Raw genomic sequence first — 13,898 nt, 5'->3', positions numbered from 1 at the left:
AAAACATCATACACCCTCAGAATCAGCAAGTTAGCATGTGGCTTCACAACGTGCCAGTTTGTTCACGACCTGAAAACTTAAATGACTTTGACATTGCCTAAATTTTAAATGAAAGCCGTCATCAGGTGAAAAGTTCTGGGTTTGTTTTGAGAGCTTTCATCTACACGGTGCTTTCCATGCAATAATGAAGCATCTGTTGCTGCCACTTCTACCCACTATCTTAATGCTGAACTTTACTTGAGATATGTGAGGCTCATAACATTATTTTCTAACACTTTGCTCTTCATCACTCTTTCCCCTCCAGCTTCCAGCAGGACTCCATTTACATGCACGCAGGGTGAATATGTTTTACTTGGACAATAGGGGTAAAAAGGTGCAGAACAATTAGAGTTGAACACAAATATCTTCCTGTCACTCATCCAAAAAAGAAAATGACCATGAATGCCTTTTTTGTAATGAGAATGGTGCTGGACTGGAACTGTGGAAGCTTCTCATTGTTACCTTCCAACTTCATTTATTCAACATTTGATTTATTCAGCAGTGAAAGAAAAAAATAAAAAAATGTTGATTTGGTTCATGTGCTTGTGTGGGCGTTTTCTTATGCAGCATACACTCCACACAGTCTTTCCACGGGGAAGAGATAAGGTGGATGAGGGCATCCATCGCTGGTAATGATGCCGCCTGTTGAGGAATTAAAACTGTGCCTTAAAAGTTAAACACATCATATAAAAGCGTGAAACTAACATACCATAACATAATGTCTAATTGAAAAACTGCTTTGTCTTGTAACCCTAAAAAAAAGAGACAAGAAATCCTTTTGGAAAAGTCTTGAAAGCAGACAGATGGAAATCTGGCACCAAGCGAAATCGTAATAAGTTAGTTTGGTAGTGTGAATTGAAAAGGCTGGTGCGTGCATCCGCGTGTACGAGAAAGTGTGTGTGTGTGTGTGTGTGTGTGTGTGTGTGTGTGTGTGTGTGTGTGTGTGTGTGTTTGCGCGTGGGTATGAGATGAGAGGGAGGGAGAGAGAGAGAAGGGGGGATAGTAATGCTGCGCTCTCTGCACCGAACTGCGTCTCTTCGTCGCTGCGTTGCGGAGCGCACCACCATTCCATCGCTGTCCACGCGTTTCTCAGCCTACCCAGCTACCAGTGCACACACCATAACGTAGTTAACAGACCGTGTTCACGACTGTGTTGCACAACAACATCCACATAGAGCCTGTATACGTATAAAACACAATGACTTCAAGCTGATAAAACGTCAAATAATTAGGTTATAATAAAGAAGTGTCGCTGCCCGTTCGTTGTGAAATCCAATAAACATTTACCTGCAGATGTGATGTGTCGCCTGTGAGGTGAGAAAGCTCAGTCTGTGAAACATACAGCATCATTCCCGTGAAAACGATGATGTGGGAAGACGGAGAAACATCCTGTGGAGCGTTAAGGGCAAAAAAAACCGGCCCTGTGCGTCGTGACACGGTCAAATATCCTACTCACTCAGTCTTTGGATGAAGATGAGACCTGAATCCGCGGGCACAACGCCGATAGGGGGGCGGGGGGGGGGTCAGTGTACCAGTTCTCCAGAAGCTCCGTGTTCATAACCCCAGCATCAGCTGGTTATAGCAGCAAAATCGTCATTCCTCTGAGCGACGCTGCGGAGAGCCAATAGAAACACGGACGTCTGCGCGTTCCAACAGTTTTTTCCTCTTTCTTGTGTCGTTTTTTTTTCTTTTTTCATTCAGCTATGATAAAATAAAAAAAACTTTGAGATGGAAAATAGATCCAGAGTATGATATGTTGAAATTGGACATTAACGTCCAACGCGTCTCCAACGCTCAGCTCTTGGTGTTGCTGCTGCAGCCTTTGGACAACCCACTGCTTAATAATCTCCCTGTTCTGTCTCTGTCACCTACACCTCCCCTTCAGGAAGGCTGCACTAATTGGAAAAATCACTGAATGCGCACACGTTTAGACCTGTTTCATAATGTGCAGAGAAGCTTGCAGATTTAACACTTTGGGTTCTTGTGCAAAGAAAAAAAAAAAAAAAAAAAAAAGCATCTTCCTTTGAAGATATTGTGGTTTGACCAATGCAACAACTTTGGCAGATAGCAAAAATGAAGAAAAGCTTTTCTAACATTTCCATCTCGTGATTTGCAATACTGAGGATTTCCTGATATTGAATCACAAAAGTAAACAAGGAAGTATTTGCTCTTGTTGGTGAAACAATATGCTAATTAAAAATGGTTTAAAATAAATAAGCTGACTTGACTAAATGTTGTACGATTATGAATGTAAATGTGCAGGAATATTATCAGGGCACTTTAAATATGTTTGTGTGCATGTCTATTTAAAACGTAAAATCTTATACACTGCTAAAAACAATAAAACTTTTTTTTTTATATATATATAATTGATGTCTATGTTTGTATCGATATACTTCACAGAAGATCTACATGTGTAAAAATGTCAATCTAAAAGGTAATCCTCATTAATCCCCATGAGCATAATCCATTTGAAAATGGATCAATAGTTAATAGATGATGAAAGTTTATTTATAAAAATATCAGTGTACTGATGCAGCTTAACCGTATCACTTATATACTAAGGAGTATATTTAAGATCTAATAACTGCCAAGTGAATTAGGGGTCAGTTCATATATAAGCAGATGCAATAAAGGTGCAACTGCCTCAAGAGGAGCACAAGTGCTGCAACGTTTGTCTGTCACTGTTGTGATATTATGCCAGGTTATGAGAGGTGTTGAGTGTCTGACTCTTCAGTCAGTTATAAACATAAAGCAGAGTGAAGCTATACTCATAATAGGTCCAAACTAAGTAATAACGAATCCAAGGTTTCTCACCTAACCTTCAGGCCATGAATGTGATCTGAGAAAAGAAAAAATTGGTTTTGGAAGTTAGGATTTTAAGGAAATCCTAACACTGTGCCAGTGTTTTAAGCAAAGTTGAATACTTTCAATCACATTTTCTATTTCTTCCTTGCAGTTGCAGCAATGGTCTTAATTAGTAGTAGTAGTAGTAGTAGTAGTAGTAGTAGTAGTAGTAGTAGTAATAGTAAAAGAAATAATGCAAGACAATCCAAACTGCTACAACTAATAAATCAATGCTTTCAAATGAAAAAAAACAACGTATTTTCTAAATCCAGGGTTTAATTTAAGATGTTCAACCAGAATGAACATAAAAATTATTCAGGTAGCTGTTTGTTCTTCCATCACGATCTGATAAAAACCTGTGCACTGGTTTATTAGATGTCCATGTTTATCAAACAGATGACTTTTTTTTCCCTCTCTGCTTCATTTTCCTTAAAGTCACCGTTTCCCCCCCCTCTTTCATATTCGTGACCTTCCTACACCTGCGATGGCACTTCTCCGTCTTTCTCACCTTCTGCGTGAAAATCAAGAAGCTACAACAAATAATGTCAGTGATTTCGTTTCCACGTGATCTGCTGTATATTATGAAACCCCAACATGAATAATTTTCTTCTTTGTTAAAACGCCTGGCCTAATTAATAATTCCCATCCTCCTGTCTGTGTTATTCTCCAACCTCCAGTGGAAAAATGGGAATTACAGCACTGCGCGGTGGACATGCGCGGAGCTGCAGCGAATATGGCGGCTTGCATCTGATAGAAAGTGAGGAATCTCATCAAAACACCCTGCTCCAAACGGTTGGTACGGCTCGTGTGTGGTTAATAATCTCAGATGCGGCAAATGACGGCTTTCTGTCTCGTTTGTGTGAGGGCTGCGGTCGAAAGGCGAGCAGTTTTCCTGCTCTTTGTCCGCGTACTGATAGGTAGCAGAGCGTGTTTATAGTGGATTCCGCGCCGACGGGGAGCTTGGTGCTTACAGTAGCTTCACCCAAATCTGCAGATTTCCCTTAGCTTTCCTCTTACTGGGTTCCTGCACAGGATTGTTATGCAACTAAAGAGCCGTGTTTTGCATGATCCTGCAACCCTGTAATATCACGCCGTTGCTACACTGTAACATTAGCAGTGTTTAGCCCGTGTAATGAGAGCTGTCCCGCCCACAAAATGTGTCCATAACACAAATGAAAATGCGTCACAGACTTTTTCTTCACGTTTAATTTGATCTTCAGCTTTTTCTTTTCCACCCCACCCAGCTTGCATTCTCACACCCTGCTAAGTCAAGAAAGCAAGATACCATCTTCTGAAGCAGACAGAAATACACGCAGCGTAAAGTTTTCCAGTGGGATTCATTCTGAACACTGGGAACCATTCCGGTGAAAATCATAAGCCATGAAAGTTGGTAGATGTGAAGGGTTTTACTTATCCTACAGCGATCCACACACCCTTCTAATCTTTAGCCTGCTCCTCTTTGTGTCAGATAAAAATATATGAAAAATTTGAATACATTAGAGATTTATCACATTATCTAATGTCAGATTTTTTAGAAGTGGTTTGAGCTGTTCTATCCCAGAGAAGAATGTGCTTTAGAGTAAGTAGACTAACACATAAGATCACTTATTAACCTCCTCAAAAGTCTTTATGATTGACACCAACTGAAGTTAGTGTCAGAAATCATTAGATGATATGAGATTTTTATTGAGATAAATTGCAAAATTTTTGCTGCCATGTTTGTTAAATGCGAGTTTGCTGTTTTAATTTGTTTCATAGGTTGAATATGTGTCTAATCATTTAAATAAGAACAGAAAAAGAGCTGTAAGATATTAAATTTTATCAAAAGCTTAAAAAGAAACATTTGGAATATTTCATCTTGATCAAAAAAAGTATTTTGTCTGTCACCTGGTACAAAATCTTTACATTAAGTTTACAAAACCTAAAATAAAATCTTAACAGTTTATCAAGATAGTGGCTAGAATGTGTAAATGTTTCTCACCTTGGGTTGAAAAATTAATTTAGATAAAGAGGTGATTGTTTAAGTCTGTAATTTATAACTCTTCTGTTATCTTAAGTCATCTTAAGATGTCAAATTTCCGTCAGGGCTGGTCTGCAGGTTTTAGAGGTTCCCCTCCTCCATTGCACCTGACTCCACTATATACGCATTATGCAGAAGTTGATGACAAGCTGTTGGAGTCATTAAATGTGAATCAGGTGTGTTGAAGCAGGAATGCCTTTAAAATTGCAGGACAGTAGCCTTCAAGGACCAGAGCTGGAGATCTGGGTGTTTAACTTGTTTGTTGCACAACAGTCTGATGATGTTGCTGGAGGATCCAGATTTTTTTTCTTTTTGGCATATTATTACCCAAACATGATCAACACCCCACCCCCTCCCCTGCAAAACCAATCCACACAAGCTATTAAAAAGGGTTTAGCTCCTGATTAATCTGAAATCAGGGGCTTTTGGAAAGTAATCTTTTTAGGTTGTACTCTCATTTTGAAAAGCCTTCTGCCTGTTTGATGAGTGAGAATGTGAGTCAGAATGATCTTGGACCACCCAAACAAGTCCCATTTTTGCTATTTATTTGTTTTTTTTTTTGTCTTGAATATAATGTAAGCATAAAAGTACCCATACGCGTGGGCTTTTTTTTTTCTGCATAATGAAAATTAATCTTAACTCTCACATTACAAACCAAGACTTTCTCTCTTTTCTGTTGTAAATTTAACAAAATGATGTGAAAGCCAATTTTAAAACCCTTTAATTACCGAGATTAGGATTAATCTACTACAGTTTTTCTTAAGAAGTTATCGTTTCTGTTGGACAGAATAAAAAACTAAATATACAGTTCGGTGGTTTTTACTGCGTTTAGTTTTAGGCTTTAATGGTTTGCTGGTAAAAATCTACCTTAAATATCTGAAATCTTCCAGACAATTAAGACTGATGAATTATAAAAGTCATTAGTAGATAATACTGCAATTAATTATCACTTACAGCTTTGACAGATATTCTTTATTTAATGTAATTGCAAGTTAAATATTTGTGGATAAAACAAAATACCGTATTTGTGTGATCTGTAAATCCCAAAAAAAAAAAGTAAAATTATAAAATGAATTCAGTCACTGTTTGTTCATTACAATAGAGATGACATTTTATTTTACAGACTTATAACTTTTTAAATGTTTATGTGAAAAAGTACTATTAGCAGTAGTGTGAGAGTTACAACTCCTCCTGAAACAAGCTCTCAGTCCATTTTTCAAGGCGTCTCACCGTTCACGTTTCATAAACTTTACTCCTATCAGTGTCTGTCTTAGTGGAAATTGAGGTCGTAAAATTAAGTACTTCCTGGTCTGCAGAGAAGTTTTGTCGGACCCTTCTGAGTCAGGCAGCCAGACCAGAGCAAACACTGAAGCAGCCTGCAGCAGAGCTGGAATCCTTTTCATGTTGGTCAGAAGACGCCCCACATCCTCACATCTTAATGGCTCTTTATGGCAGCCTGGAATCTTTATGGCTTCTTCTAAACTCAACGGGATTGATTACAGAGACAGAGGGTCCTCATAGTGAGAGACAACTGTGCTGCAGATGTAAAGGCTTGCTAACTCAAAGAAATGAGACATTGTCTGACCACTGGGGAGAGTTTAGCTAGTGAATTTATGGATTTAATTGGAACAAATGACCTCTTTTTTGCTGCTTTTTATGGGTCATTTATTTGATTGCTGCTGGATTATATGGATTTTCGCTGAAGGCAGGGCAATGCCGCCATTTTTTTGTTAACCTGATCTGGATTTTGGGCCAGTTTTCATCATAAAAAGTGGGGTAACAGTTTAATCTAACTACAATTGTTTCAGTCATTTAGGCGAAAGTTTTAGTTATTTTGCTTGCTAATTATTCAAAGTCTAGGAGCTCACATGTAGGCTTTGACAATATTTTACTAAAAAAAAGCAACAACAAGACAAACAAAGCACATTTCTTTTATACACTATTGTTATAGTGTATATTTATATTCTTCTATATTTTATGTGCAAATTTAATCAATGCCATGTAATAGAAACCTTTTTTTACACCTCAGTCTTAGTCATAGTTTAGATGTTATATTACTGCAGTTTGACGATGCTAAACACTACTACTGGTGGCAAATACAAAATTTAGTCTGAAACAAACGGTAATAAAATATATGTTTTGAGGTGAAATGTTTTCAGTGTGAAATGATTATGTTTATCTCACTGTCTACAAACCAAAACATTTTCACCAAAGATCCACCTCCAGATAACTTTCAAATTCCCCAACCTGTTCACCTTTCCAACCATGGAGATGTGTCACTGATACATTCAGCTTCGTTGAAAACATCCAACGTGATTTTTCTGTTTAAATAGGTTTTAGCAAACATCACAAAAAAAAGAGTAAAATGTATATTTGATCTCAGAGGAGCTATTCTTAGATGTATTTTGTGTGGCAGCATTTGAGCAGATCCACATGGTGTACATGCAATTATGTAAAAATACAGTGTGTGTGACGAAGCACACCTGGTTCCAACGTGTGATGCATTGAGATGTTGACTAGTTAGAGAGCAGATTTAATGTCACTTGTAAAGTAACAGTCAAACGGGGGGGATTCTGCATTGTAGCTTAACTTCAAATGATCTTGCTTGTGCCATTGCAGGATTGTAGTGTGTTTGATGACATTTTTGGACTTTTATCTCTTTGGTATCAGTTTAGGTAACTGTTCCAGAGCGGTCATCATGGGCCGGACACCACAAAAAGGTAGGCGTCCTCTCTGGTTATCGCTGCTTCTCGAATGCCTAAATGGGTTTTATGTTCAACTCGATAAGAAAAAAAAAAATCTAACACATCAAAAAGATGAAAAGAGTAAAATTTTCAGTATTTGGGGTGTGATATATTGACAATACATTTGGGTTTGTATTTCACAGTCACCACTGCAGATTTTTATGCTTTTATTTTTACTGTAATAAAAGTCTGCTTATTAGATGCTCCCAAATTCTGATGAGTGATTCAATCCCTCACTTTTGATTTCAGATCAAAAAGAGGAGAAGAAGGAGAGACGGAGCAGCCTCACAGCAGGCTCAGCCCTCGACAAGTCCAACGGTTGGCTCAGATCTCTGTCATGTTGCTTTTCATTGCGGAGGCTTTCATTCAAACTTTAAAATTCAGGCCTTATATGTGTCGTTCCCTTCAATGTTAGGGATGATTTTTTTCCCAATAAGTTCTGGTATTGGTCATCTTAAACCTACACTAACGTACTGGCAAAACTGCGAGCTCACAAAGATTCATGTAGTGGTTTCACATAATTTGCCAAGATATTAATATCATAAAAATGTGTGTCTTTGTCCTCTGAACTGTATCCACATGGATTGTTTTAATAACTGTAATTCTGTTTTTGTTAATGCTGTTGTCAGAACCATTTAGCTGGGAAGACTACCTGAGAGAAACTTCCTCCGTTGCCGCATCGCCTAATTGCTTCAAACAGGTAGCTCATAGTAGAGAGCCATTTTCATGTTTACCGTTCATCAATGTTCCTTTTCTGATTAGTTTTAGTATATTTCCTGTAATATTTACTCATACTGTTATACTGTTGGATTCATAGTTTAAACCTGCCCTCAGTGTCATCGCTGTGTTTTGGTAAATGTGTTGTTTAGAGCATAACGTAGTTGATATTTCATACTTTTCTTAATACCTGATAGTAAGACCAGAACCACCACGGTTGTCTATGGAGCGTGGAACTTCTTTCTCAGGAACAACAAATAAATCAAATTTGATTTTCAGAAACATTGAGATAGTCAAGGGCTGTAATACTTTCAGCAAACTTGTGACATCACATCAGCCCCTCTAAGGAGGAGACCACTCAAGGTGACTAATGTCATTGTGTGTCTTTGCAGTCCAGAATACCCCCCTCCAATGACTTTAAAGCAGGTATGAAGCTTGAAGCACGAGACCCTCGCAACTCTAATTCAGTGTGCATCGCCACAGTGATGGGCATGATGGGTACTCGCCTTCGCCTGCGTCTGGATGGCAGCGACAACACTAACGACTTCTGGAGGCTTGTTGACTCGTCAGACGTCCAACCAATAGGAACCTGTGAAAGGAACGGAGATATGCTGCAGCCCCCACTGGGTAAGTGTGTTTAATCGGCGTTTTCGGTTTTACACCTCACTAAAAGTTTTCATTGAACTCAAACAAATAACTGTCTGCATGTGTAAAACCTGCACGATTCTTTGAATGTAGAACTGAAAAGGCTTAAATGAAATTCAGTCATTGATAATGTTATTTTGCACACGACTGCTTTTCCCCGCTGCCATGTGTTCAGATGTTTGCTGAAAATGTTTGTATTTGTCAAAACAGTAACGAAGAAAAAAGCGCTATGCTGTCTTTCTGTCTAACCAAACGCTCGATGCTGGTCACTAAACTGCCACTTTTGTGTCCGACGCCCACAACGCTCCCAACGCTCCTGCCGCGTCTGCCGCTTGTCTGGAGCGAGCGGCAAACGCGGCGGAAAATAGAGGAGGGAGGCGGCGCTTTTCTTCCGGTCAGTCTGAATGATGGCGGATTCAGTAGAGCAATAGCATGGTTTTATTTAATAAATAAAGCTAGAGAACATTGTCGTAGGGGACTGATAGTCAGTGTTAATGCAACAAGAGCTGCACTCAGCAAAGAGCCGCCACCGCCCCCAAACAAAGCGTTGCTAGGCAACGTATCCTGCTACGTTGCCAAATCAGTAACATTCAGCTTTTTAGCAAGGAATGGTTATCCTAAATGTTGCACGAAGTAATCACATCTCAGTCCCGTGTCTGGGTTCACCACAGGGATCCTCCAGGAGCTGCGAGCTGATCGCTCTGATTGGTTGATGGCCCGCGTCGAGCGGCCAAAGTTCAGCTTTATCCATCTCAGGCTTTTGATGCGCGTTCCGCGCGGAACGCCGACGCCCAAAACACTCAAAACGCGACGTGAGAAAGCTCGACGCCCCCTTGCCGCGCCTCCCCATAGACTTTACATTGAAACCTGCCGCTCTTGACGCTCACACACCGTAAGCGTCTCTATAAAAAGATTTTAAAATGAGGCAAATGCAACCTCATATAAACAACATGACTTATTACACCATGTCGTTCTTTATTAAAAAAAGACCAACATGCAGAAACTGTTTAAATATGAAGAATGACATAAAATAATCAATTCCCTGCTTTGTTGTGGAGATATTTTGGTCCATTTTCCTTTCCAGTTGGTCTTTTCCTGCTGACCTGGGCCTTCTAGCATGATAACTACATTACAATGACTCTAAACATTTCTCATTTACATACTGAATCTGATCATACATTGGAAGAAACTGCTGACTTTGGCCACCTGAAAACTAAATTTCGTTACATCAAATATAAATCTAAGGACACTGACAATAATATTGACCCTGAAAACAATTCTTTCTTTGAAGATCACCAACGACTGCCATTATTACTTATTACATTATTACCGATGAGGTCTTTAATAAGACTTTCACAATTAAAAATAAAATCTCAGTAATAATTTTTAGCACAATAGTTTCATATTTGACTCTAGAATAGAAACAGATGGGTTCATGAATGACTCAGTAAATGCAAGATGTCTCACTACTACAAAACAAGCCCATATCATTATCATCCACCACTGTGCTTTGCAGTTGAAATGTTTGTGCTGATAGGCTGTTTCTGGATTTTACCAAAAAGAGGTTTAAAAGATTATGATCAAACATCTCCAGTTTGGTCTGGTTTAAAGGACATTGCTCCTAAAGTTTTGTGAACTGTTCAGATCCAACTTTGCAAATCTAAACTACATCCGTATTCTTTTTTGAGAGAAAGGGAGTGTTTGTTAGATCTTGTTACATCTTATTAAATGTTATCATGTATATTATTTTATTATATGTTAAACATAGAGAAAGAACAGCAAAAGTGCACAGAGACTGAAAGATGACAAGATTTCAAGCTGGGGTTATGCATACTGAGCACCCACCAGACCGGTTGAGAAACTACTCTTCATGTTCTTTACTCTTAGAGTGATGGACTCCAAATTTATTATGAATTGATTAACAGGCAGAAACGATTGCTTCTCAAAAATCATCACTGATGTCTCTCCTTCTTGACATTGTGTTAATAAGCACCCTAATGCACCAGACCAGAAAATGACCAGTTTTTATTGAGGTTCTCAGTGATTGATCAGTCAGTTGTATTTAGTCATACATACCTGGTGGGTTTATATTTTAATTCATTCAACTTTTTATGTTATCTTTTTATTTTCTTATTTTTTTAGTGAATGAAATATAATATGTGATGCGTTGTTGCTAGTATGCTAGTATGGGACTGAATGTACTTTATTTTAAGACCTGGTGAAAAACAGATTTTTTTAGTTTTACACAGTGTTCAACAACAAGCATATTTTTCTTTTGTCATCATATGAGGTCGTAAGTGTGTGTTACTGGTACAATAAATTCACCATGAGTTACATTTTCAGTATTAACAGAAGTATTCTTCCTCATTAAAAAGTTGATAGAAGCTGCACTTTTCAAGCATAAATGAGTAGTGCGACCATATGTGTGCAGGTTTCAGGATGAATGCATCCTCGTGGCCAATGTTCCTCTTGCGAACTCTCAGCGGTGCAGAGATGGCTCCAGCTTCAGCTTTTAAGAAGGTAATAAAAGCCAAAAGAAGTTCAAACTTGTAAGCTTAGATGGTGTAAGTGTCACAGATGTAAGAGATTTTCACCTATTTATTAAAGAGCATTGAGCTAAAATTCATTATACAATTAAGATCCCAGTTAAAACTAACTAAACAAGATTATTTTTTGTTTAGAATATGATAAAAACAGTCATAAAAACAGTAAGAAGTTTCAGAACAGGGATGATGATTATTAAATCTTGATGAAAAGTTATGTCAGAATTTAGCTACACAAGGGAAGCTTGAACTTTCTTTGTCATTATTATTTTTTGCAGTAACCATCTCAGATCCAAGAGATCAATACTAATAAATATATTAACATGTGCTGTACAAACTTAATTGATGTAAATGGCTGCTGTTTTTACAGAAGGAAAAAAACACTAGAAAGAAACCATTAATTGTTGTACTAGCTGGAGGATACATACATTTTAATTTATCTCTGCGGTAAAAAAAAACCAACATATTTTTTAATTTCATTTAATAGAAAGCTTATTTTATATATTTTGATTGTTCATATCCTCCATGAGAAGTTATAAATTAAGTGTGTAATAGTGGAGTTTAATAAGTTTTGGCCACACTAGTAAGTCTTTATTCCACACACAACATTCTTCATGTGGCCACTAGCATAACCTAGATAGTTTCTTTCAGCTCTCTAATTTTTTCAATATTTCTCATCAAATCAAATCAAACTTTATTTCTTCAGCACTTTCCATGCCAGGGGCAACACAAAGTGCTTTACAAGATAAAATCAAGTCAAGGATAAAGACGCAAGCTCTTTCCACACACTCATACACACACAAGGACAGAGAGCAAACACTCCCCCACCCCCACATTCCCCATAATACATCATTCCCTGAATACTGTCTCTTTAATGGAACGCAGGTTAATAACACAAATAAAACATTAATTAAGTGATAAACATTATTACTTCTCATGGAAGTAGTAATATTTTCCTAAAATGTTTTACTGTTTAGCTTTTTATGCATTTCTACGTGTGTGCTTGTGTGTTCAGGAACCACCCAGCCCTTCTAAAAACTACTTCCAGCCTGGGATGAAGCTGGAGGCTGTGGACAGGAAGAACCCCTACCTGATTTGTCCTGCCACAGTGGGAGAAGTCAGAGGTCAGGAGATTTTTGTCATGTTTGACGGCTGGCGTGGCGCTTTCGATTACTGGTGCCCCTTTGACTCCAGAGACATCTTTCCTGTCGGCTGGTGTGCCCTGACGAAACACAGCTTGCAGCCACCCGGAAACTTCTGTAAGTGCTACCTCAGTTGATGTTTTATGGAAAACTCAATCTTCCCATACAACTCATACTAATACCAATATGTTTTTGTGTTGTTTGCTTTATTTTTTCATATGCAGCTAACACTGTTTATTTCAATCACCACACTACATAAAATGTGCATTCAAATGAAGACTATTTGGTTTACATTATATGCTTTCATACTCAGTTGGTGTTCATCTACAAGTTGTTAATATTTACCTGATATATGTTTAATTAGACTGATTGATGTTGGAACCAGGCATTCGCATTAGAAAAAAGTGTTTTTTGATCAATATATGCTCATGAGTTTACTTTCAGCAAGGAGCTAACAATGAACATCTGTTCACATAATGCTTATATGTTAAATGAAATAATGGTCTTCTGGCTGATGATTCACTGCATTGTGGAGGTTATAAGGCCATTTGAAGACAGTATTGTTTGTTTCTTTAAAAGATGCAGCAAACAGATGCATGCTGTTATCCTAACAGATGATGTTTATGTCACATTTGGTGTTTCTTACTGATCAGGCTCTTTCAGCTGTTGACTGTTGTTCAACAATGATAAAAGGGACATTATACATTTTCACCACTAGAGGTCAGCAGCGTATAGAATTTTGATGACTGGCGACAGATTTGTGAATCAAGCAGAAAAAAAAGAGGCAGTCTCTCCTGTGCGGATTCTGGGTGTTTTATTTCTCTTCAACTGTGAGGAGCAGCAGGCATCTGACTGAACAGATATAGCAAGCTATTTTTATAAAAAAAAAAAAAAAAAAAAAAAATTGGATATTCATTTTAGAGTGCTTTGTTTTGTCTACTGAGTCAATTTCAGACAAATTTGATTAAATTACTTTTCATTTAGCCTTTAAGAACACATTTAATGTATATATCTGAAGAAAATCAATAAATAAAAGTTAAATAATTCTCTACATCAACAGAAAAAAGGGAGCTGTAAAAAGAAGCTTCTTTATTATAATAAAACAAAAAAATGTAAATGTATTTATTCATTTATTTTTTTAAATTTCCTAATCATTATGATGCATGAAATGGTAGGAAGTTCGAGAAAAACAGGGGTTTAT

General features: G+C 37.7%; 1 protein-coding gene across 1 annotated transcript in view; it reads left to right on the top strand.

The window, feature by feature from the left end:
* The first annotated feature begins 3,621 nt into the window (after positions 1 to 3,621).
* Positions 3,622 to 13,898, top strand: part of scml2 (Scm polycomb group protein like 2) — a 32,362-nt gene continuing 22,085 nt past the window's right edge. Inside the window, exons 1-7 of the mRNA XM_079255568.1 lie at positions 3,622 to 3,678; positions 7,582 to 7,626; positions 7,900 to 7,968; positions 8,280 to 8,350; positions 8,760 to 8,994; positions 11,444 to 11,532; positions 12,571 to 12,814. Of these exons, the coding sequence (XP_079111694.1) occupies positions 7,605 to 7,626; positions 7,900 to 7,968; positions 8,280 to 8,350; positions 8,760 to 8,994; positions 11,444 to 11,532; positions 12,571 to 12,814 (730 nt within the window). The 5' untranslated portion in view covers positions 3,622 to 3,678; positions 7,582 to 7,604. The remainder of the gene's footprint in view (positions 3,679 to 7,581; positions 7,627 to 7,899; positions 7,969 to 8,279; positions 8,351 to 8,759; positions 8,995 to 11,443; positions 11,533 to 12,570; positions 12,815 to 13,898) is intronic.

This window comes from Telmatherina bonti (genome assembly GCF_933228915.1).
Source record: "Telmatherina bonti genome assembly, chromosome: 1".
In the NCBI taxonomy this organism is placed as follows: domain Eukaryota; kingdom Metazoa; phylum Chordata; class Actinopteri; order Atheriniformes; family Telmatherinidae; genus Telmatherina; species Telmatherina bonti.
This window is presented reverse-complemented; position numbering and strand designations above follow the sequence as displayed.